The sequence below is a fragment of the Paroedura picta genome, chromosome 4, assembly GCF_049243985.1.
Source record: "Paroedura picta isolate Pp20150507F chromosome 4, Ppicta_v3.0, whole genome shotgun sequence".
Lineage (NCBI taxonomy): Eukaryota > Metazoa > Chordata > Lepidosauria > Squamata > Gekkonidae > Paroedura > Paroedura picta.
The window spans coordinates 9,744,933-9,767,779 of record NC_135372.1 but is presented as its reverse complement, the minus strand read 5'-3'; the positions used below and the strand labels follow the sequence as shown (position 1 = coordinate 9,767,779).

General features: G+C 47.7%; 1 protein-coding gene across 4 annotated transcripts in view; it reads right to left on the bottom strand.

Annotated features, from left to right (window-relative positions):
* The window catches only part of SCAMP4 (secretory carrier membrane protein 4), a 36,245-nt gene continuing 13,398 nt past the window's right edge, over window positions 1-22,847 (bottom strand). For 3 of the 4 annotated variants that reach the window (XM_077331768.1, XM_077331767.1, XM_077331770.1), the window contains exons 2-7: window positions 14,251-14,304; window positions 13,305-13,433; window positions 11,858-12,014; window positions 8,938-9,039; window positions 5,297-5,414; window positions 1-3,245 (exon numbers count right to left, since the gene is read on the bottom strand). In XM_077331768.1, coding sequence (XP_077187883.1) covers window positions 3,075-3,245; window positions 5,297-5,414; window positions 8,938-9,039; window positions 11,858-12,014; window positions 13,305-13,433; window positions 14,251-14,257 — 684 coding nt within the window. In that variant the 5' untranslated portion in view covers window positions 14,258-14,304 and the 3' untranslated portion in view covers window positions 1-3,074. Of the gene's footprint in view, window positions 3,246-5,296; window positions 5,415-8,937; window positions 9,040-11,857; window positions 12,015-13,304; window positions 13,434-14,250; window positions 14,305-18,795; window positions 19,074-22,847 lie in introns of those variants that run through there. The other variant, XM_077331769.1, reaches the window with a different exon arrangement.

Genomic DNA, 22,847 nt, shown 5'->3' with positions numbered 1-22,847 from the left:
TTTCTGTAGGCACAACTTATTTATTTTCAAGCAGGTGGGGGAGGGGAGGCATTGACATCACACCACAATGCAAAAAGAAAAAATCTCTGGAACATGATGTAGAGCTGTTTTTTTTAAAACACACATGCGCACGGCTCAAGTTGCATTCATTGCTCCCAAAATTTGTCACTGGTGCCTTTGCATCCAAATGTAAACAAGAGACATGGTTTGAAGAATCATCGCTCTATTAAGACAGCATTTGAGTAGGCAGCTTCTTAAAATGGAAGCAATTGGTCCAACCATGGGGAAAACAGCACGATGGGGCAGGGGGTTAGGTGTTATGGTGATGAACAAGAGTTTCCAAGGAGGTAGGGGAGAAGAGCACAAAGTCATAAAAATTCACACAGCTTCAAAGCTGAGTCGAAGAAATTCCTCTGAGGGACCCACCAACAGTTCCTCACTCCACCGCATTCCCTTGGATACAGAGGTGCCTAGCACCCAACAGAAGAGACCCCCCCCCAAAAAAAAATTCAGGCAGAAGATTTGCTCTTTGTTGTAAACATGGTTGAATCTCTCAGCTCAGCTCCTCCAAAATATGAGGAAGGGTTGGCAGATTAAGGATAACAGGTGATTTGAAGGATACATCCAGTTCTCCCAAAAATTCTGAATATGGCAAAGGGTTGGCCATTTAGAGGGGTCAATGGGTGAGCTGAGGGATGCATCTAGTTTTCTCAAGAGGGGGGGGCACTCCAGGAGACACTATCTTCTCCCCTTTCCGAACAGACACTGTAGGAAGGAAGAAACAGCCAGACATCGTTAAGAGAGGGGTAAGGAAGCAGTTTGTTTGGTATCAGAAAGCGGGGCATTGCATGCCATGGCTTAGCAAGAGGACACTTAGAAGGAATGGGACAGGGGGGAAAGGGACTGGTTGGACTCCCAACTTTTTCTTGCTCAGAAAAATTATCCTGGCCACAATTGGTTCCCTACCACAAAAAGCAGCAATTAAAGGGACACCCTTGCTGCCACCCAAGGTATTTTCGGGAACACAAAGATGTCAAAATAACCACTCTTAAGGCAAAATGACAGCAGGGAAGCAGTTACAGGTAATAAGGCCCCCCCAGCTGCCTTCAGAAGCCAACATGGCAGCACCCCCTAAAGGCAGGGAGACAAAACAGCACATGCCACTCCCCCGAAAAACAATAATTATAGACTCTCTGAACCCAGCACTGCATTTGGAATGTTTTAAGGGCTCTTCGAAGTCTGGAAACAAACTGGCTTTGGAGCATAAGAGATGCGAGAGGGCCCCCAGAAACAAGGAGTTTTCCAGAACAAGGAGTTAAAAGAGATTTTGGCTTCTAGTGTTAAGAACTCCCGTCCTGTGAAATGTACAAAATCTACTTGGGGCAAGCACTATTTCATTCCATGTGACGCATATCTTATTTTTATTTTTTGGGGGGGTTGCTGAAGGAATAGAGGAACATTTCCAGTATAAACCAGGCAGGAGGAGCGGACGATGCATGAGATGCGCATCAGGTAAGGCACGGATCACAACTGTCCCTCTCGGGCAGTCACTATTTTCTCCCCCCTTCTGCTCCAAAGGGATAAGGGAAGCCAGGTTTCACATTTGTGGTTTTCTCCAGTATCACCCGTCAACTGCACAAAAATTTCTCAAAGGGTATCACGTTCAGATCCAGACCCCCCCCCCCCCGCCCCCGAAGGAAGAGATTCGAACTAGTGTCTTGGGAATGGCCAAAGCGGCAGGCAAGGGCAGGGGCCAGTGGGCCTCTGAAAAGGCATGGCCTCACACATTTGGCCAGGAACGGACCTGAGACACACCAAGGGGAAGTTACCCATTAGAACGGACAGTGCCGTTTTCTCCCTTGACAAAGAAAATACAAGGCCAGGAAACCAAGCTGAAGGCCTTTTCCAGGGCTGCAGCTGGAGGGTGAAAGAGCTGGAAAAGCCCACCCAGAACGTGCTGACAGTATTGTCAGATTCCAGTCTCTGGAACTGCCGCATGGAGGCTCTTGAAGCTATCACCTCTTTACGTTCTGCGACACGACTTTGGCCGCGATGCAATAAAAGGAAGAGGAAATAGATTGAACCGGGAGTTTTTTGCCCAGGCACGGACATGGCAGAGACTGGTCAAAGGTCTCCATTTTAGCAAGCAAGTCAGTGTCAAGCGAAAACAGCTCCAAAATAAGGATCTCGAGAAAAGGCAAGTCCCAAAGCTAGAAAACTGGATCACCTGATCAGTGAAGATCTGCACACACGACACAGCCACAACATTCCCGACTGCCACTTGGTTCCACGTCCTCCACACACACACACACACACAACCTCAAGTCTCATGCCTGAAACATTCCCTTATGAAACAAGACACATGACACCAAGCACCTAAGGGTGGCCTGGGACTCTTCTTCCTGAAGTGCTAGCTTTCAACTTGCAGGGAGAGGGTTTTCTTTCAATTAGAGGGGAGAGAATCTCTCCATGCAATTCTCCCCCCTAGGCAATCTACAAACAGTACAGCCCGCAAACCATTTTCATTGTGGGAACTTTGCCATTTGTGTCCATAACCGGTTAGTAAATGGTTGGCTTCTCCTCTCCTAAGAACCCATGTAAGAGCTCAAAAGACATCTGGGATGCACGAGAACGAGCTAACGGCTGGGTCAGGAGAAGGAAGAAAAGTTAAGTCTCCTCCACAATGGAGGATTGCGGCAGTGAGCTGCTGATCTACATAAACCTACTGGGGGGTGGTATCCCCCCCCCCAGGTGTCCATTGGCAAAAGCAGGGGGGGCAGGCAGTGAACAGAAACTGTGGGCCACGGAATTCCTCTGCCACATAAATATTGGCACCCGTCTTCTCTCGGCCATTTCTTGGAGCTAAGAGGCCAAGAACATGGGAACGAGAGTTGAGGAACGCGATCTTCTGCAATTGCTGAACGGGAAAATGTAAAAACAAAAAAGTTGGGCGAGGAGGGTCAGAAATAGAAGGCAGGTTATTCTCTCTCAACACCCCACCCCCCAAAAAGTACCAGCAACATATTTTTTTAGGGATGACCCTGGATGAAAAAGTATCTGGCAGCGGGTCAGCACTAACGGATCCGGGCGGGATAGCTGGGGACCGTCGGGTACTCAGGGAGGCTGTTTCCCGAAAAGTTGTTGAACTGGGCTTCCCGAGTCGGAGGGTTCCTCCACAAGCCACTGTGCCACTCTTCCTGAGCCTTCTGGAAGCTGCCGCCTCCCCCGCGGTAAAGCCGGTGGACCTGAGGAGAGAAAACGGGTTGAGGAGCTTCAAAACTGCTTGCTACGTTCCACCACACCGCCTGACCCCTGCCGAGTCAGTTTTACAGCAAGTGAAGACCTGTCAGCCATGAAACAAGCAAAACGGTGTTCCGTTTTGGGCACCCCAGTTGAAGAGGGAGGTAGACAAGCTGGAGCCTGTCCAGAGGAGGGCAACGAAGAGGGTGAGGGGTTTGGAGACCAAGACGTAGGAGGAAAGGTTGGGGGAGCTTGGTCTGTTTAGCCCTGAGAGGGGATCTGATAACCATCTTCAAGTATTTAAAAGGCTGCCATATGGAGGATGGAGCAGAATTGTTCTCTCTTGCCCTGGAGGGACGGACCAGAACAAATGGAATGAAATTAATTCAAAAGAAATTCCGTCTAAACATCTGGAAGAAGTTCCTGACAGTCAGAGTGGTTTCTCAGTGGCTTCCTCAGGAGGTGGTGGGTTCTCCATCTTTGGAGATTTTTAAACAGAGGCTGGACAGAGAGGCTGATTCTGTGAAGGCTCAAAGGGGTGGCAGGTGACAGTGGATGAGCAATTGGGATGTGAGTGTCCTGCATACTGCAGGGGGTTGGACTAGATGACCCATGAGGTCCCTTCCAACTCTATTATTCTATGAAAAAAAAATGATTTTCAAGCTGGCGATGGCAAATAACAGTCTATTGCACTGTAAAACAATTTTTCAAACTTTCCAAGTCGTCAAAACAAACTCCTAGGTATTTTTCATTTTCAGCACCTTCATCAGTGATATTAGTGACCCCTGAGGAGCAATTACACTTTTTGATCCTAATACTTGTAGAGCTCTGTACATTTGATACTATATAACAATTTGGAGAGTGAACAACTAACATATCACCGTAGGATTAAGTTCATATTCTTCTGATACATCGCTGATAAGAATTCATTTAATGAGGATTTATGGATAAAATATTAAGAGTATCAAATATCACTGATGAAGATACCGAAAACGGAAAATACCTAGACGTTCATTTTGATGATTTGGAAAGTTTGAGAAATTGTTTTACAGTGGAATAAATTGTTGTTTGCCGCTGCCAGCTTGAAAGGCATTTCTCTTACGGAGTACACTTTGGTAGCTGAAAGCTGCAAGTCAGTCTTCAGGTACCATCAGGGTGGCATGGGACGTGGGTGCCACATAGGGATGCCAGCTTCCAGGTGAGAGAATTACAGCTCATCTCCAGATTATAGAGCAGCGTTTCTCAACTTTTTTTTTTTTTACCATGGAGAACCCTCTGAAACATTTGTCAGGCTCCTAGGAACTCCAGAAGTGAGGTGATCATGCAGAATATGGTTGGGAGGCATAGCTGTGTACACACCCACCTGGGGCCTTCCCTTCCCACCCCCCTCCAGGTCCATCACTGGCCATTTTGGGAGGGCGGGGCAGGCCGACATGTCCATATATGGTCACATCACCCAATAATTTTTAATATATTTTAAAAATGTGTTAAGTATTTAACTCCCACCCAGTTGGGAAGCCCGTCCAGGGCCATCAAGAAACCCCAGGGGTTCACAAAACCTTGGCCAAGAAAGCCTGCTACAGAGATTCCTCTGGAGAAAATGGATCCTTTGGAGGGTTAACTCCACATCATTGTACCCCACTAATCTCTGCCCCCCCAGGCACCACCCTTAAATCTCCAGGAGTCTCCCTACCTGGATCTGGCGACCCTATCTCCCTTCCCTGGGGTGGCCAGAGACCCTCTGCTCCCAGAATGCAAGGGCTGACCCTTAGATGCATCCTCAGAACTTGCCTTCTAGGAGAGCTCAAGCAAGCCCGATCCCGTCAGCTTTGGGAAGCTAAGCAAGGCCGACCTTGGCTAGTTTTTGGATGGGAGACCTCCAAGGATTTGGATAGTAGTCCTTCCAAGGAACACAAGGGATCAAAACGCAGAGGCAGGCAATGGCGAGCCACCTCCAAGCATCCCTTGCCTGGCTGCCAGACTCCTTGGGACTTACTGCTGTAAAACAATCCTAATAGGTGACGCCTCCCCATTCAACCCCCCTCCACCCACTTACCCGAAGGAGACAGATGAACATCACAGCGGCCGACAGTGTAAACATCACAGCTGGAAAGAGCATGACCACGGCAGCCCCAGCGCTGGTGCTGAAAAAGGTCACGGCCACCAGCCACCCGCTGGGAGAGAACAGAAGAGACAAACATAAAGGCCACCATAGCCGTTGAGGGACCACATGGGAGCAAGTCCACATTCACAGCTCATTTTTGCTGTTCTGCTTAATTTACTGGGGCTCTGAACTGCGGCTCTCCAGCTGTCTTCGGACTACGATTACCATCAGCTCTGCCAGCAATGGCCAGTGGAAACTGTAGTCCTTAGACATCTAGAGAGCCACAGTTCGGCCAGCCCAGAGCCCTTCAAGGGTGGGATCCAGAAGAGACTCTGAGCCCCTTTGACCACCAGAAACCTCATTTGTGCCAACATATTGTCAACATATTGCCTCTTGTGGCGCAGAGTGGTAAGGCAGCCATCTGAAAGCTTTGCCCATGAGGCTGGGAGTTCAATCCCAGCAGCCGGCTCAAGGTTGACTCAGCCTTCCATCCTTCCGAGGTCGGTAAAATGAGTACCGAGCTTGCTGGGGGGTAAATGGTAATGACTGGGGAAGGCACTGGCAAACCACCCCGTATTGAGTCTGCCATGAAAACGCTAGAGGGCGTCACCCCAAGGGTCAGACATGACTCGGTGCTTGCACAGGGGATACCTTTACCTTTATTGTCAACAGAACCTTCCCAACCACAGGGAGTAGAAATTCAATGCAAGCCAAAAAGACACACGAGATGAGATCCAGGGGAGACACATTCTTCGCCTATGACCAAATCCTGTACTCATTTTGGTGCTTTGGTGGCGATGTAAAAGGTACTGGGACATACAGTCATGGGCCCAATAAAACACTGTGCTACTTCAGACCAATACGGCTACTCATTGGAAACAGTCCTGGGTGTGAGTCCAGTCTCACCATGGGAACCGGCAAGATTTTAAGAGGAAAAAGTTTAGGAAGGCAGCTTTAACTCCCCCAAATCTTGTTCACATAATACAGCTAAATGCTGTGTTAAATAAATTCTTATTTGGTCCTGGGTACGTATTTGGGTTTTTTGAAATATTTTAGCTAAATGGCACACACTCTCTTTGTGGACATATATATTTCACAATTAGCCTGCCTCCTGGGAAAACACTCACCAAATTTCCGCACAGAAGAAAAAATAGTGTTACGCCAGCTGAATGGAGTAGCTCTAAATATTAACACGCCTCCTGGCCCCTCCTCACCTTTTTGCTGTCTCACTCTTGTCTGCCACCTTTTTGCGCTTCGTACCCTCCACAAGTGCTGCTGGAAATGGCGGAAGAGAGCAACACAATTTACATGCTATTTTCTTCCGCCAGTCAATCAATTCAGGCAGCCAATCCCATTTCTCCGTGCTTTAAAGGTCCCACAATGCCCGCTAATTTTTTCTAAAATATTCATAGTTCTGTTTAAATGCCTATGCCTATAACTTTTAAAAATTAATCTTGTTCCTACTTTTTTTTTGGGGGGGGGAACTTTAGAGAGGCATGCTTTGTGCTACAACTTTAGGGGGGGGGGGAGATTTATTTCTGGCATCACCTGCACACTTGTCTGTGTATTCATTGCTCCAGGGTGTTAGAGCCTTTAAAAAAGACATTCCTCACAACAAGGGAGAGGGAGGCGGGTGCGAGGGCGGGATGAGGCAAGCGCATTTAGCACGTTTGAGCCTCCGTACCTTCCCTCTGCTGGCTGCCTGCTGGTTGCTCTCCCTTAAGGTAAAGGTAAAGGTATCCCCTGTGCAAGCACCGAGTCATGTCTGACCCTTGGGGTGAGGCCCTCTAGCGTTTTCATGGCAGACTCAATACGGGGTGGTTTGCCAGTGCCTTCCCCAGTCATTACCGTTTACCCCCCAGCAGCAAGCTGGGTAATAATTTTACCAACCTTGGAAGGATGGAAGGCTGAGTCAACCTTGAGCCGGCTGCTGCGATTGAACTCCCAACCTCATGGGCAGACAGCTTCAGACAGCATTTCTGCTGCCTTACCACTCTGCACCACAAGAGGCTCTCCCTTAGCTAGCACTAAATAGATTGAGGAATCCACTTTATGCGATTCCCGAACTCACGCTTTAAAATGGAGGATGTAGCGAGCTGGTTACTGCCCAGATGCTGATACTGTTATCATATGGAGGGGCCTGAATATAACGACTACGTAAGGTAAGCATTTTACTACATTTAACGTGTGCGGAAAGGCCTTCATTACTTAGAACTGAAAATTTTACAAGCTTTGCTTTTCAACTTCGGGGTGGGGGGAAAAGCTATAACTCAACTTCCAGACGAAATTATTAAAAAAAAAAATACCCAGCCATCTAAAGAGAAAATAATGGACACATCTGCTGAAACGTAACCTACGATGCAGCTGATAAAAACAGAAACACATGAATAAACAGAAGCGAGAACCAAGGACTGCAACTGCCCACTAGGAACTCCTAAACCAGGGGTGAGGCCCTCCAGATGTCCATGGCCTACAATTCCCATGAGCCCCTGCCAGCAAATGTAGTCCATGGACATCTGGAGGGCCGCAGTTTGACTACCCCTGTAATAAGAAGGACTTCCTCTGGTGCCAGGAAAGACAGATCCAAAGTTCTGGAGCCACCACTAAGCATGATTTGCTTTGAAGAGTAAACATCTCTGTATACAATTTTTGGCCGAAAATGTGTTATGGCAATATTGCCCTCTTCCCTCCCTCACACATGATTTTGCCACTGTTTCTTTTTCTTGTTTTCTGAGGAGCCTCTAAATCTATTTTCTTCTTATTTGTTGGTTTATAGCTGTCCCACCCAGTCACGTTATTATATATGTTTTAATGGTTTAAAGCTGGCCCAGTCCAGGAAACTAAGGGGAAAGACTAAATCACCTTATATTCTACTTCTGAAATGGCCCACTAGGGGCTTTTGAAAGTTCCAGATAAAATGTTTTATTTAACTTAGAGGAGAAAAAACTAGGTGGAATTGGGTGTAGGATATATAATACGAACAGATAAAAGCTAAAGTAACTTTGTTATCACACTAACTCCAGTTAATTTGTCGCCAACAAGTGTTTTAGCTTTTCTACAAGTTCTTGGAAACTTTGAGGGAAGGGCTTATTTTCAGTTTCTGCTTTAATTTGCAAGCATAAGCTTTTGGGTAATACTTACACTTCAAGTTTAGAAGGCAGAAACGTACAACAAAATCCCCCAAATCCCTCTCTCTACACAGATCAGGGATCACTTATCTTTTAAAAGTTCTCCCTTTTCACTGGACAGATATTACTTCTCTTGATTGGAAGCTCTGTCCCTTTTCAGCTTGACTGGGGATTTTCTATGATCCTGCCCACTCTTCTTTTGCCTCCTTCCCACTCAGTCCATGCTCAACTGTCTCTTCTTCAACTGTCAGTTCCCAACTGTCATTTCTTAACTGACGCTCTCCAAAGAATTCCATTTGAACAGCTTGTCACTCAGAGATTCTCGGATTGTGAGGCATTAACCCTCAGAGTTGGTCACAAGTGTTGATATTATTTTCCATTAAAATAAAACAACTGTAGATACGTTTTTTGATTTTTCTTAAAGCCAAAGCCGTAACAGAAGGGATCAGAAGTTTCCCAGCTTACCACGCTCCCCACCCGCCGAACCCAATGGCTTGGATGACCGCCAGGATGAACTGTGCTCCAAAGATAAAGAAGAAGACCATGAAGTTGAAAGAGCTGTCTGACCTAGAAAGGATAAACAGGAGAGAACAAATTTAACCAGCGTGGTGAAGAGGTTGAAGGATCAGCCTTGCGGTCTCCACTCTGCCTGGAAGCCCACCAGCTCATATAGGGCCAGGTCCCTGTCGCTCAACTAAGCTACCTGTAGGCTACATTTGTAACCTTGGTGACTAACGGGGAGGTGGTTTCCTGTGTAAGACCACTATCCTATTCTACATTTTGAAGACAACACAATGAGCTGAGATTCTCACTGGGGTAAGGGAGCAACGGTGACCAAAATAAAGTGCACATGAAAAAAAAAATGTGAACAAGAAATATGCCCACATGGAAAAATATGCACATCAGAATATCAGAAAAAAGCCATAGATATTTAAAAAATAATAAGCAAAATAATGATATCTTATTAGATATTTAATTATTTTTCTGTTTTTTTTATCTCCAAAATCTGCCAGCTCAAGCCTGGCATCAACATGATGATGGAACCAAAACAGACTTAATGGGAGGCAGCTGGTGCAGTAAACGGCCACAGTCATAGGAAACCAAGGTCTGGTTCACAGCCAAAGCTGACCATGGAGGCCAAGGGGGCTGCAGAGACCGCACAAGCCAGAGGGTAAATAATGGACATAGTGGGCAGGCAGGTCCAGACGCCTGGGGGTGGGAGTTCAGAGCTAACGAGGCAGTCGCCGGACCAACTGAAGACCCCAGGGGCCGAATAGAAGGCAAGCAGCAAGCTGACACCCTTTTAGGACCATGTCCTACATCTCCCCACTTGGCCGTAGGGATACCCCACATGTGCCTACTGCGCCAGCTCTCTACCATCCAGCCCCACAGCCTCCGGCAGCCCCCCACAGCCATTTCAGTCCCGCTGGCCCTGGCCTTCAGCTGGCAGATTTGCACTATAAAAGCAGTGAAATAAATTACTAAGAATAATACAGCCAACATAAAGGTATCTTATTTTCTCATTTCTATGGTTTGTTTTTCCTTCTGAATAAAGTTGGTTGATATAACAGTGCACTATTATTTCCTGGATTTATAAGGTGTGTATTTTTCCATGAGGGCATTTATGACACTGGGTTTTTTTTTCTCCTGTGGGCTTTTTCCTTGCATTTTTATCCTAGAACCGGGAGGGACTGCGGGTCCCAACAAGACAAATCATTGTGTGGAAGAACTCACTGCTGCCATTTTGCACACTAGTCTGGCAGGTTTTATGTCACTGAGGCACAAGGATGGGAGAATGAGTGGCTGATCTACCTACCGCATCTCTGCACGAAGCCCTGTTCTAAGCTTCCTTCCTTCACACTGGAAGCACACCCAGAAACAGGGCAGTAGCGCTCCTTCCTACAGACTCTTTCAAGGAAGCAATTTTAACTGGAAGAACTAAGGAGGTGCAGCGTGCTTCAGTCGTCCATGAGAGATGAGGTTTTTCCCTCCGCATCCCTGCTGCTGGCTTGTTGTCATCCCTCTCAGGCTAAAGGGATGAGCTGTCTAATCTGGGTTTGGGAGGAGATTATGGGGGGAAAGAACTCTCCAATGCCATGGCATAGGAACTCGGGAAGAGCTGCTAAAGAAGATGCCAAAACACACACGCACACACCAGGGAACAGTGCCCGGGAACACCAGAATGGAAGATTTCTCTCTGAACTTGTGGGAAAAAGACAGATTTGGCAAATCTCTAGCACTCTGCTCCCAAAAGTGGTGCTTTTAATTTTATTCCATCCACCTCCGAGAAGGGATTTACACCTCCAGTTTTTGACCCAAAGGATCTTTTAAAATAAATGTGAAGTACATTTGTACCAAAAACAATTCAAGGAAAGCATCTTGTGGGGTGTGTGTGTGTGTAAGTTTCCAGAAGTTAAAGTTAAATCCCAGCTCTCTTCTTTGCAACACCCCTCCTGTTTTGGGCTCAAATATCTCCATTCCTGCTTGTATCTGACGAAGGGAACTTTGACTCTCAAACACTCAGACCCTAAAAACCTTGTTGGTCTCTTTATTGCACATTATGATGGATACACACACCCAGAGACACTAAAAAAGTTATGCCAATGCCCAGGAGAAGAGATCTACGGCCTGTTTCATAAACCTTCCACAACTCCTGGACTGTATTTATATGTTAACTTCTGGATGGGCCCATATGTGAAATCAGCAGTTTTATGTGAGATTACTACAGCTCATGTAAAGCTCATGGTCTATGCCGCAGGGGTGGTCAAATGGTGGCTCGCCAGATTTCCATGGACTACAATTCCCATGAGCCCCTGCCAGCACATGCAGTCGATTCTGGAGACATGGAATTGGGTGCTTTCTCCGTGGCTGACAGGGACAGAGGCTTTCCCCCACAAAGTTGCCTTAGGTTTTGATGCTCTGTCCCCACGAGCTTTAGGGAGAAGCATTGCAGGCCTTACATGTGGAGGCACTATGTCCTTCACCCAAACGAAACAGACAAAGGTTGTGCTCATCAGTTTGGGTCACCTTTGCCCCACATCAGGAGCCCTTCTTGAAGAGGGCTCCTAAGCCTTGACTGTAACTGGAGACTCAAAAAAATCCACGGCCCTCTCCTTCAGTGACCAAAACACTGCTGGGTGGGAACAAGCTTCTGGCCCAATGTAAAGACCGATCTGATGGCAGGCCTGCACATGCGCAGCGCCCACACAGGACTGGATAGAAGATCGGTGGTGGATAAATTATCCTCAATGCAACTTTACAGCCTACTGGCTTTTTACATGGTTTGTTTTGGGATCTGGTCAACGCTGAAGTCCAGGCTCTTGGAAGAAAACGACAAGCCCTGTGGATTTTCGAAAGGAGTGGGAGAAAGAGAATCGGCACCTACCGAAAAGCTTTGTAGATGGGCCGAAACCAGCAGATGTAGCTGCATGGGCTGAAAAGGATCAGCCAGAGGATGGCCAAGCCAAAATTCACACCGCTGCCACCACCGATCCACCAGGCCAGGCAAGCAATGAGGTTAACACCCAACGTAGCCGAGTAAACTGCGGAGGAAAAGGAGAAAGTATGAAGGTGGGCAGCACAAGGGAGTCTTCACAGAAGGACACAGTGCCATGTTCTGTGGAGGGGGTTGTACCTCAGTGAGGCAGGATATGCGCTTTTACAATGGTGGCACCAAATTTGACTCCAGCACCCCCAACTTTGAGAGGCCGAGGCTCTTAGAAAGCAACTGGAAGAGGCACCATCCCACAGCCTCCTCTCTGACAACCCACTTCTAGCTAGATGCCTGCAGGAAACCCATACAGCCAGCAACTGGTGTTATAAGATACTGTGCCTCTAAGCATGGAGGTTCTACTGAGCTTGTAGGGCTATCCTCCCATACTTCCCCACATTTCATTTTTTAGTTTGAATCACTCAATGTATGGTCATCAGTTGCCATATTTATTAATTCATGTAATTTATATACTGCCTTCCCTTCCTCTCCCCACAACGGACACCCTGTGAGGTAGGTGGGTCTGGGAGGGATCTGATGGGATCGCTCGGTGAGAACAGCACTATCAGGGCTATGATCAAGGCCACCCAAATTGCTGCATTTAGAGCAGTGGCCCCCAACCTTTTTCCGGTTGAGGACCGTATCCAGGGGTGGGGGAGAGCTGGTGGCCCGGGTGCTGCGCATGCGTGTTTTTGCCAGCAGGTGGCAGTATCGCACATGCGCAGAATAGCCACACATGCGTGTTTTCACCAGCAGGGATGTATGTGCGTTTTTGCCAGCTATGTTCTTTTCAGGAAAAGTCTTGGCCTCCCTGCCCTGTTGCTGGCCCTGCAGAGGGAGTAGATGGCCACTGAGTGAGGCAGGATGCTGGACTAGATGGACCCTCACTGGCCTGATCCAGCAGGGCTCTTACTATGTGCTTGTTTTAAAAATAGAGAACAAGTCAGTGTCTACTCCCTCAGTATATACACAGAGCCCTCAGATGTTTTTTCCATCAGTTGGCTGCCAATGTTACGTTCTCTTCTGTAATTATTAGGAAACGTTTTGTCTCCAGTATTTCCGGCAAAATCCTTGAACTGACTGTACTTAATTTTCACCCAATTTTAAACCCTACTTTTATTTTAAATGTTTAAATTTTACATATATGATACATGCTGCTGAATGCTCATGTGGTTTATTTTTATAGTTGTTAAGACCTATGTGGCTTTAACATTAAACCTACACTGCAATACACAGAGCCCAGTCTGAATACCGAATGCCCTGCATTCTCTGCCCAGGCACCCCCCCCCCCTGCCCATGCCCCTCCACCTCCCACGCCAAAGCATCTGCATCTTGAACTTACAGATCCACAAATGATAGATCCTCCTCACCAGTGTCTGGTGATCGATTGGAATCTCGTCGGCAAAGTTCTGGTAGAAACACGGCTTGAGAGGGATGAATTTAGGGAGCGGAGGAAAATTGTTCACCTTTTCTGCAGAGAGAAGGACAACAAGACAAAGAGGCAGAAAACGGCATGGTGCTTCGTGCTGGCAGGAGCCGACAGGGTGGGAGAAGGAGCCCTCTAACACAACAGGACACTCAAGTCCAGGTGTCCCCAGCCTTCTTGAGCTTGTGGGCACACCTGGAATCCTGATAGGGTATAGTGGATGCGGCCACAAAATGGCTGCTGCAGGAGGCAAAGACAGCCACAAAATGGCTGCCATAGCTTAACGTCAGTGACACAGTGTAGAGCCTTATGTTTTGGTGGCAGTTGTTGCCAAAACACTTAAAAAAAAAACCTGCACAGCCAATAAACTCTCCAATATTCAGTCAAAAGCTGTACCTGGCCCCACCTACTTCCCAAAATACCTGGCAGGCACCAGAAAAGCTGTTGGCATGTGCTGCCGTACCCCTGGGCATCATCTTGGCGACTCCTGCTGTGACTCATGGGTGGACAACATCAGAAGAAGAGTTGGTTTTTAAGCCCTGCTTTTCACTACCCGAAGGAGTCTCAAAGCGGCTTACCACTGCCTTCCTCTCCCCACAACGGACACCCTGTGGGGCTGAGAAAGCCCTGACAGAACTGCTCCGTGGGAACAGCTCTAACAGGACTGTGACTGGCCCAAGGCCACTCAGTGGCTTCACTTGGAGGAGGAGCCAGGAATCAAGTCTGGCTCGCCAGATTAGCAGCCACCACTCTTAACCATGACACCAAGCCGGCTCTGAAGAAAAGATTTTTTTTGGAAGGGGGGGATTTCTCTTGAGGCCAACAGGTTCCCTCCAATGCAAGGCTGCTTGTCTTTCATTACCTGCCATTTCTTCTGTAGAAGCCTCTCACAGGCAGGTTTTTCCTTGAGCAGGACCTAGGAAAGGAAGAAAGAACAATTCGTAAGCAACAGGCAAAGGTGGGGTGAGCTGCCATCTTACAGGGCAGGCCAACAAGTTTGGGCCAGAAGGCTGCCTGGAGAAAAAGGGGCATTCCCCTCCCTCTTAACACGATTGGCAGCTGGCAGCCCTCATACCAAATCCAGCCCAGAGAGAAGAAAACTTTTTAAAAAACAGAAACCAGAAGCCTTGAAATGTATTTAATTCACTTAAATCCTGCCTTTCTCCCCAGTGGGAAAGCAGCTTACATCATTCCCCTCACCTCTATTTTATCCTCACAACAACCCTGTGAGGCAGGATGACACCCAGCTGTATCTATTGATGGACAGCCAACCAGACACACCCCAAGTTTTGCTGACCAGGTGTCTATGGGCAGTACGGATGGTTCCAATGGAGAGGCCTGAAGATGCAAGTCCTGTGGCTGGGAAAGAGGGGCCAGGAGAGCTAGTGCACCTCCCACACCTAGATGGTGCGCAACTGGCAACTTTGCATGCCATCAGGAATTGGGGGGTGATCTTTGATATAATAAAAATGCAGCTGGTACAAAATCATAAAACCACAGAGTTGGAAGGGACCTCCTGGGCCATCTAGCCCAAACCCTGCAGAAGGAATTTCACAACTATCTGCCCACCCACAGTGACCCCAATTCCATGCCCAGATGTGCCCCCGCAATGAAGCTGCTCAAATCCTTACAAGGACCCGTGGAAGATTCAGATTTGACTTGTCCTCCAGCAGCTGCATTGGCTGCCAGTTGAGTTCCAACTCAGCTTCCAAGTTTTGGCGTTGACCTTCAAGGCCCCATGCGGTCTAGCTTCTCCCAAGGCGTCCCTCACTTTGTTCCTTGCGTGTTAATCTGTTGGTGACTCTGGGCCCCAAAGGCATCTTCCTGGCCTTGACCAGAGCCAAGGCTTTCTCAAACCTGGTGGAAAGAGTTGCTGTCTGATCTTGGGTGCCTGATGGAGTTATCACGTTCTGCAGGGCTTGTAAGACTCCAGTCCTATGGATGGGCCTAGGGTTGAGCACTGAAGACAGAAGGAGCGGTGGCAGCCACACGCAGGCACAGAGCTCTGCGCCTGCATGTGGCTGCCGCTGGCGTCCACTGGAGCCCCTCCTCACCACGCCGCAGCAGAGACCTCCTACACGCCGCCTCATGCTTCGGTGATTGCTGAGACAGCCAAACTGAGCCGAAGCCCTCAACCCTAGCTGAGACCACGGCAGCCTAATACCAGGTGAGCTTCCCTCCTCCCTACCTCCTTTCTTTGAGGCTGGGCATATAGAATCATAGAGTTGGAAGGGGCCTCGTGGGTCATCTAGTCCAACCCCCTGCACTGTGCAAGACACTCACATCCCAATTGCTCATCTACTGTCACCTGCCACCCCCTTGAGCCTTCACAGAACCAGCCTCTCCGTCAGATGGCTATCCAGCCTCTGTTTAAAAATCTCCAAAGATGGAGAACCCACCACCTCCCGAGGAAGCCTGTTCCACTGAGAAACCGCTCTGACTGTCAGGAACTTCTTCCAGAGGTTTAGACGGAATTTCTTTTGAATTAATTTCATCCCATTGGATCTGGTCTGTCCCTCCAGGGCAATCTGTACCTGGCCTACAGACTAAAGATGGCTGGGGTTGGTGATGGTAGCTTTTGACCTTTAGGATGTTTTAGTCTCTTTATGAATGCTTGTAGCCCGCTTGCAGGTTTCCCTAGACTCTGCTACTTTCAAATGAAGTCCATATTCTTCAAATCAGGGGTAGTCAAACTGCAGTCCTCCAGATGTCCATGGACTACAATTCCCAGGAGCCCCCTGCCAGCGAATGCTGGCAGGGGGCTCCTGGGAATTGTAGTCCATGGACATCTGGAGGGCCGCAGTTTGACTACTCCTGCTTCAAATCATTAAACATAGACTTTTAGGCCACGACTAACAAAAGCTTTCCCCTGCTCGGCCTGTGGCCTGTTCCTCCCTTAAACTAGGTTTACAAAACCATTTGGGGAGGACGCCCCAGTATTTTCGTGCAACACAATGGAGGACTTCCACGTTCGCCCAAATGAACTCTTTTCCCATCCAGCGTTCTATGTGGAAGGTTCCATCACGCTCCCCTCCCACGAGGGACTGCCTCTTTTATGAAGATTCCCGAAGGAGTCTTTTCTCAACCCCATCACAGGCTAAAAGCCGAGGGAAACAGCTTAGCGAACAAAGTTTGGCGAACAAAGAGAGGAACTTGTCAGCATTTATCCAACAACTGCCATCCTGAAATTGCTACCGAGGCTGCAAAACCTCTGGTGAAAGCTGTGTTGTTGTTTTTAACTCAGTGCTGTATTAATGCTGCTTTACAAAAATATAATAAAATAAAGATACGCGACTATCCCAGTGGCACCCACCAAACTTCCGGCGCAAGAACAGGGATTCAAACTGGGGTCCTCCAGGCACTTGCTTGACATAATTCAGCAATAGGCCACATCTCACAGGGTTCAGTGAGTTAAATGATTTTTACTCCTTCTCCCTTCACCGTGTTCTTAGGAATCCTTCAGTACCAGCCCTAAATGAAGTCTAAACCATTCTCAACAGTACTCTGCCCCTTTAATTCTTCCCCCTCTTTTGTCATAACTAAGATTGCAATTTCCTTGCGGCAGAGACTAGTCCTTTTATTAATTTGGGGGTCGAACTCATCTGTCCCCTGTGAAAAATTCCATCTAGATGGAGAATGCTTGTTGTTAGGTCCGACCCATCACGACCCCATGGACAATGATCCTCCAGGCCTTCCTGTCCTCTACCATTCCCCGGAGTCCATTTAAGTTTGTACCTACTGCTTCAGTGACTCCATCCAGCCACCTCATTCTCTGTCATCCCCTTCTTCTTTTGCCCTCAATCGCTCCCAGCATTAGGCTCTTCTCCAGGGAGTCCTTCCTTCTCATGAGATGGCCAAAGTATTTGAGTTTCATCTTCAGGATCTGGCCTTCTAAGGAGCAGTCAGGGCTGAATTCCTCTAGGACTGACCGGTTTGTTCGCCTTGCAGTCCAAGGGACTCGCAAGAGTCTTCTCCAGCACCAGAGTTCAAAAGCCTCAATTCTTTGACGCTCGGCCTTCCTTATGGTCCAACTTTCGCAGCCATACATTGCAACTGGGAATACCATAGCCTTGACTAGACGCACTTTGGTTGGCAGGGTGATGTCTCTGCTTTTTAGGATGCTGTCTAGATTTGCCATAGCTTTCCTCCCCAGGAGCAAGCGTCTTTTCATTTCTTTGCTGCAGTCCCCATCGGCAGTGATCTTGGAGCCCAGGAAAATAAAATCCGTCACTACCTCTATGCTATACAATAATAAAGCTGATGCAGAAGAATTTAGCCTTAGTTGCAGGGGCTCCTTTGAACACCCATTCTTAGGATTTTTGCAACAGCCTGTGTGACCCACCCAATTTGTCCCCGCATTCGCTCCCATAGCTTTCCTCTCCAGCAAACAGACAAGAGATTTCTTGTTCCAATTCAAGGAAAATCTCTCCCCCACAAACACACACACACCCAACACAAGAGGAGACAAAGAGCCGTGTGTCCGTTCTCAACACCAGCCTGGTTCGCCAAGGAATCTGACCAGCGACGGACATGGCAGGGACAGGAGATGGAGTCCCGAGGGGTGTATTTTCAGCGCTAGTTTCTAAAAGAGGAGAATTAAACTACGTATATGTTTAGCCCCCTAGAATGTTTCTTGATCACAGTTTAAAAACAATAAAACTTCTCCACGTACTCAGTGGTGGGATGATCCAAAGACAGAAAAAGGGAGACCCATGTGATTTTATTTATTTACTTGTTCTGGCCTAGACCATAAAGCTGGTGGAATAGTGTCATTCTGCAGGCCCCACAGAATTCTAAGAGCAGCTTCCAATCACCTTCCTTTCCTCTCCCCAAAACAGACACCCTGTGAGGGAGGAGAGGCTGAGGGAGCCCTGAGATTAAAAAGAAGAGTTGGTTATTATATGCCACTTTTCTCTACCCGAAGGAGGCTCAAAGCGGCTTACAGTCGCCTTCCCATTCCTCTCCCCACAACAGACCCCGTTAGGGAGGGGAGGCCAAGAAAGCTCTGAGAGAACTGGCCATGTGACAGGCCTCAAGGGGATGAGGGAGGAATCAAACCCAGCTCTCCAGATGAGAGGCCAACCTTCTTCACCAAGACACCATGCCAGCTCTTGCGGGGGGGGGGGGTGCCCAAGCACAGGGGCCAGCCAGGACAAAAGAGCAGGGTCTTTGAGATCAAGGAGGATTCAAGGTATATGTTTTTACTCAGTACTTAACACTGAGAATCATGGGGCACCGCAAGCTCACCACTAGAAAAGCAAATGGAAGCAACGGAAAACACACCTGCCCGCAGATGAAATAACTGGGCTTTCCTGCAAAGCGCTGGAATCAAGAACATGCAGGCCCGACAACAGCCACAAACAGGCAACCCCGCACATTCCCCCAGCACAGTAAAAGGCTTACTCACCCAAGAAATGACCCCGCAAAAGCAGGTGCAAGGTGAACAGCCAGAGTCTGAATCAGCTCATCTCTTCTCTATGCAGAGCATCGCGGCAAATCTGAGCCTGCTGACCCAACCAAAGCCAGTTTCTCCACTGGAAGGAAACAGAGATCCCTGTGTTCGCATCCCTCCCCCTCCCCCTGGCAGATCCTCACCCAGGGAGGAGGTTTTGATCTAAGTTTCTCAATAAAGATGCAAGACGAGGAGATGCCTGCTGTGACAGTGCGGTAAGAAATTCTACCTGAGCTCCAACCCACCCCCCCTCAGGACTGCCAAATTTCATCGGAATGCACAGATTACTCACATTTCCTCTTTGCTTCCGACTGCTGCTTTTTTTTCTTGCAAGCTTGCATTATTTTCAGGACGTTTAAACCCCGCTTCACTGCTCAGTAGTCCGAAGAATATCTCCAGCCTTGCAAACCCCTTCCCGCGTGTCAGAATGGGCCCCATATCTGCCCTATATTTTTTGTGGTCTACAGCCTTTGATATGTTTATCGGTTTGTAAGACTGGCACCCCTCTCGTTTTACTGCTTCACCGCTGGGGCATTCCTCCCTGCCTGTTTTCATACCATCCCGCAATTATTCTGCAAACGCCCTGGTTAGGACAAGACCTGTTGATTCGCGTGACTTCCCTTTCTTGCGACTTCTGTGGTTGGATTCCCCAGGGGCATGTGTGGGAACAGAGATATAAGATGGGGTTCCCTTTAGACCAGGGGTAGTCAACCTGTGGTCCTCCAGATGTTTGTGGACTACAATTCCCATGAGCCCCTGCCAGCAAATGCTGGCAGGGGCTCATGGGAATTGTAGTCCACAAACATCTGGAGGGCCAAAGGTTGACTACCCCTGCTTTAGACATCTTTGTAGGTCTTCCTGTATTCTCTTCCATAGTGAAATGTAATTGTTTTTTGAATAAGTTTCCATGGTCTTTATCTATATAACTGCTCCTAAATATTTGATTTTTCCTGGGTTGACTTCACATCCAGTTTCTGTCTTTAGGTCCTTCAACAATTGTTCTGAGGCCCCTATTGCCATTATTGTAGGGTTTTTTTCCTGTTTATTTTTTACCCTGCATATTGGCCCAAGCCTTTCAGGATATCTAATAACCGTGGAACTGTTTCAGGGTTGGCCTGGATAAAAACCACATCATCAGCATAACTTTTCTTCTTGAAATCTCTTAACATGCAGCCCGGGAAGTTCTGTTGTGTGTCTGATTTTTGTTGCTTTGAGATCTGCACTCCCTCCTCCTGCTCCTGTATCAATTTTTCTTTGAGGGGATAGTAGGGTACAGCCCACCATGGTCTTTTAAATGTTAAGAAGTCTGTTGTATAAGTTGATATGTCCAGTATGGGGTTTTAATGGATTTTTAATACGGACAAGCTATAACCCGCCACGCGTGAGTCATGAAAGTGGCGGGCAATAAATCCAACAATAATATTAAAAAAGAATTTATGTAGATCTGCTGTGCATCTCTGCAATCTGTCTTCAAGAATGAAATCATTCATCTTTCATCAACTTAACCGTATTATTTGATAATTTAATTCTATTTCTAACGGGTTATGACTGGCAAAGGTATTGAGTAGTATTTCCATATTTTCCACTGTCGAAAATAATGACTAAGAGAGCCAGCATTGGTCAATCCTCAAATAAGAACCATGTTGCTGCAAGAAAAAGGTGTCTTTTCGTTTTTGGGGATTTAATTCTCTCCGAACATCCACCAGTGATAGTTGAAGTCAGATAGCGAGGTCTTTGGTAATTTAGTTCCTTGTTTATGTGACTTGTCAAGGGTGGGGTCCGGGATAACATTTAAGTCCCTTATCAAAACAAAGTCTGCATCTAGTATTTCAGTATGCTTTTGAAAAAAAATCATTGTAAAATATGTCTTTAGAATTGTTGGGTGCATAAATGTTTGTCAACATTAAATTTTTCCATCTAATAACTGAATCTTGGGCGTAGTGAATTGGTCTTCTACATCTCGAATCAAGACATTGGCTTTGATATTTGGATTGGCTACATACTATTCTTCTTCTCTCTTTTTTACCATAATTGAGGCAACAAAAGATTTCCCTAGCCTTTTGGTATTTAAGACTTTCCCATGTTTTTGTTTAATATGGGTTTCTTGTGAGCATATAATAATTTGAGATTTTTTTAGTTGACTAAATTTTTTTGTTCTCTTGGCTGGTGAATTAAGTCCATTAACATTTACTGTAAAGATTCTTAATTTCTCCATCATCTTGGCTGGAATATGTTGCTGCACGTGGTATCTGTCCCTGTCTCCTGTGAAAGTTAATTGGCTAAGTCCTGTGCTTTTGGAGAGTTTTAATGATCCTCCTTCCAGTAAGCAATATGACTTCCGAGGCAAAAGGTATCTTCCAAAAATATTTGATCTCTTTTTGTATAATTATTTGGCATAAAAATGGGCCCTTTTACACAGATATTGTTTGAAAGGCCTTGAAATATCTTCTTGTCCTAGAATTCTGAGTGGGACAGTACAATTCTTTTCTAAGACACAATCTGTCACCGGTTTGCTTACTAAAACATCTCTTTGTTATGTTTTACGTGCTGCTGCACTGGAAAAAACTTTGTATGCCTTGTAAATTTGAGTGTCGTCTGAGAGATATTGTTCTAGTGAATTCTGCTTTCCAAAGTGCTCAGAAGTGCTCTTGATTCTTAGATTTCTTGTCCTTGTTTGGGTTTCAAGGACTTCAAATTTCTCTTCTGCGGTTATTTCCCAATCTTTTAGCTCTATCACTTCAGATTCCACCTCTTGGACTTTATTATGATCTTCACTAATTGGCTTGGTATTAGAATCTACCAGTGTCTTTAGGTCATCAATCCTCTCTGACAGCTCTTTTTTAGAGTCTTTCTTTCTAACACCAACAACTTCTTTATGGAGACCTCCAATGAGCGCTCTCATTTCTTATGTTTATCTAGCCCACGCAGAATTTGTGCGATGTCTACTCTTTCTTCCCCTTCATCAAGTTTCTTCCCTGTATTTCTTTTTGCAAATGCCATGTCCTTCTTCCTCCTCCAGTGAGAGTGTAACTCCGTTATATCCCTCTTGGTGATTTTTAAAAATACCTTCCTTTAACTGACATCAATTTCATTGAAGATTACATCTTTACACCCCTCCGGGAGCGGTATAAATAAAGTAGTAATGAGTGTGGGGGGGGGGTAGGCGCTGTCCGGGATGGGGGGGCCAACGATTGGCCCCTTGGCCCGGACTGACAAGTGGAGGGCCCTCTTCTTGTCAGTCCAGGGCCAAGGGGCCAATCGTTCCCCCCCCTCCATCCCGGCCCCAATTGGGTTGTCCGCTTGCCAGTCCGGGGGCAGCGTGGCTGCCGATTGGCCCCTTGGCCCTGGCCTGACCAGTTGGGAGGTGCAAAGCGCCTCCTGACCCGACCCCCCAATGTGGGCCACCTCTGGCCCATGCCCGCCATTGCCGCACTGCATGCCGACATGCCAGGTATGCCGCCAGGCCCCGGCTTCGGCAGGTAGGAGGCAGGTAGTGGGGGAGGCCTCGGCCAGCCCGGGCCGTGTGCGCCTTCCACACTGCCTGGGAAGAGCCGGTGGTTGCACTTCCCGAGCGGTGGGCAAGGGCTGCAGACTGGGGGGGGGGGCGGCCTTGCCCGCCGCCTGGGAAGGGAGTCTGCCGCGGGGGGGGGGGAGCCAGCCCTTCCCGGGAGCCTGGCAAATACAGACGCCGCTTCGAAGAGCCGGTGTCTGTGCTTGATAGGCTCCCGGGAAGGGATTCAGCTGCGGGGGGAGGAGGTCTGGTGGAGGTTTTAGGAGGGGGCAATAGCAGCACATACCTGGGTCGTGGGGAGTTGTAGTTGAGCTGGGGAGGGGCGTGAGGTGGGCCTCCCCGGGCGGCACGGCCATGATGTGTAGGGCAGAGCAGGTCAGCAAGGGAGGCTGAGGAAGGCTCCCGAGCAGGCCAGGCAAGTTGGGGGCCGGAGGGGTTAGGAAAGAAGCAGGGCCACCGCACCTTCGGCTCCTTTCCCCCCAGTGATGGCTTGGAT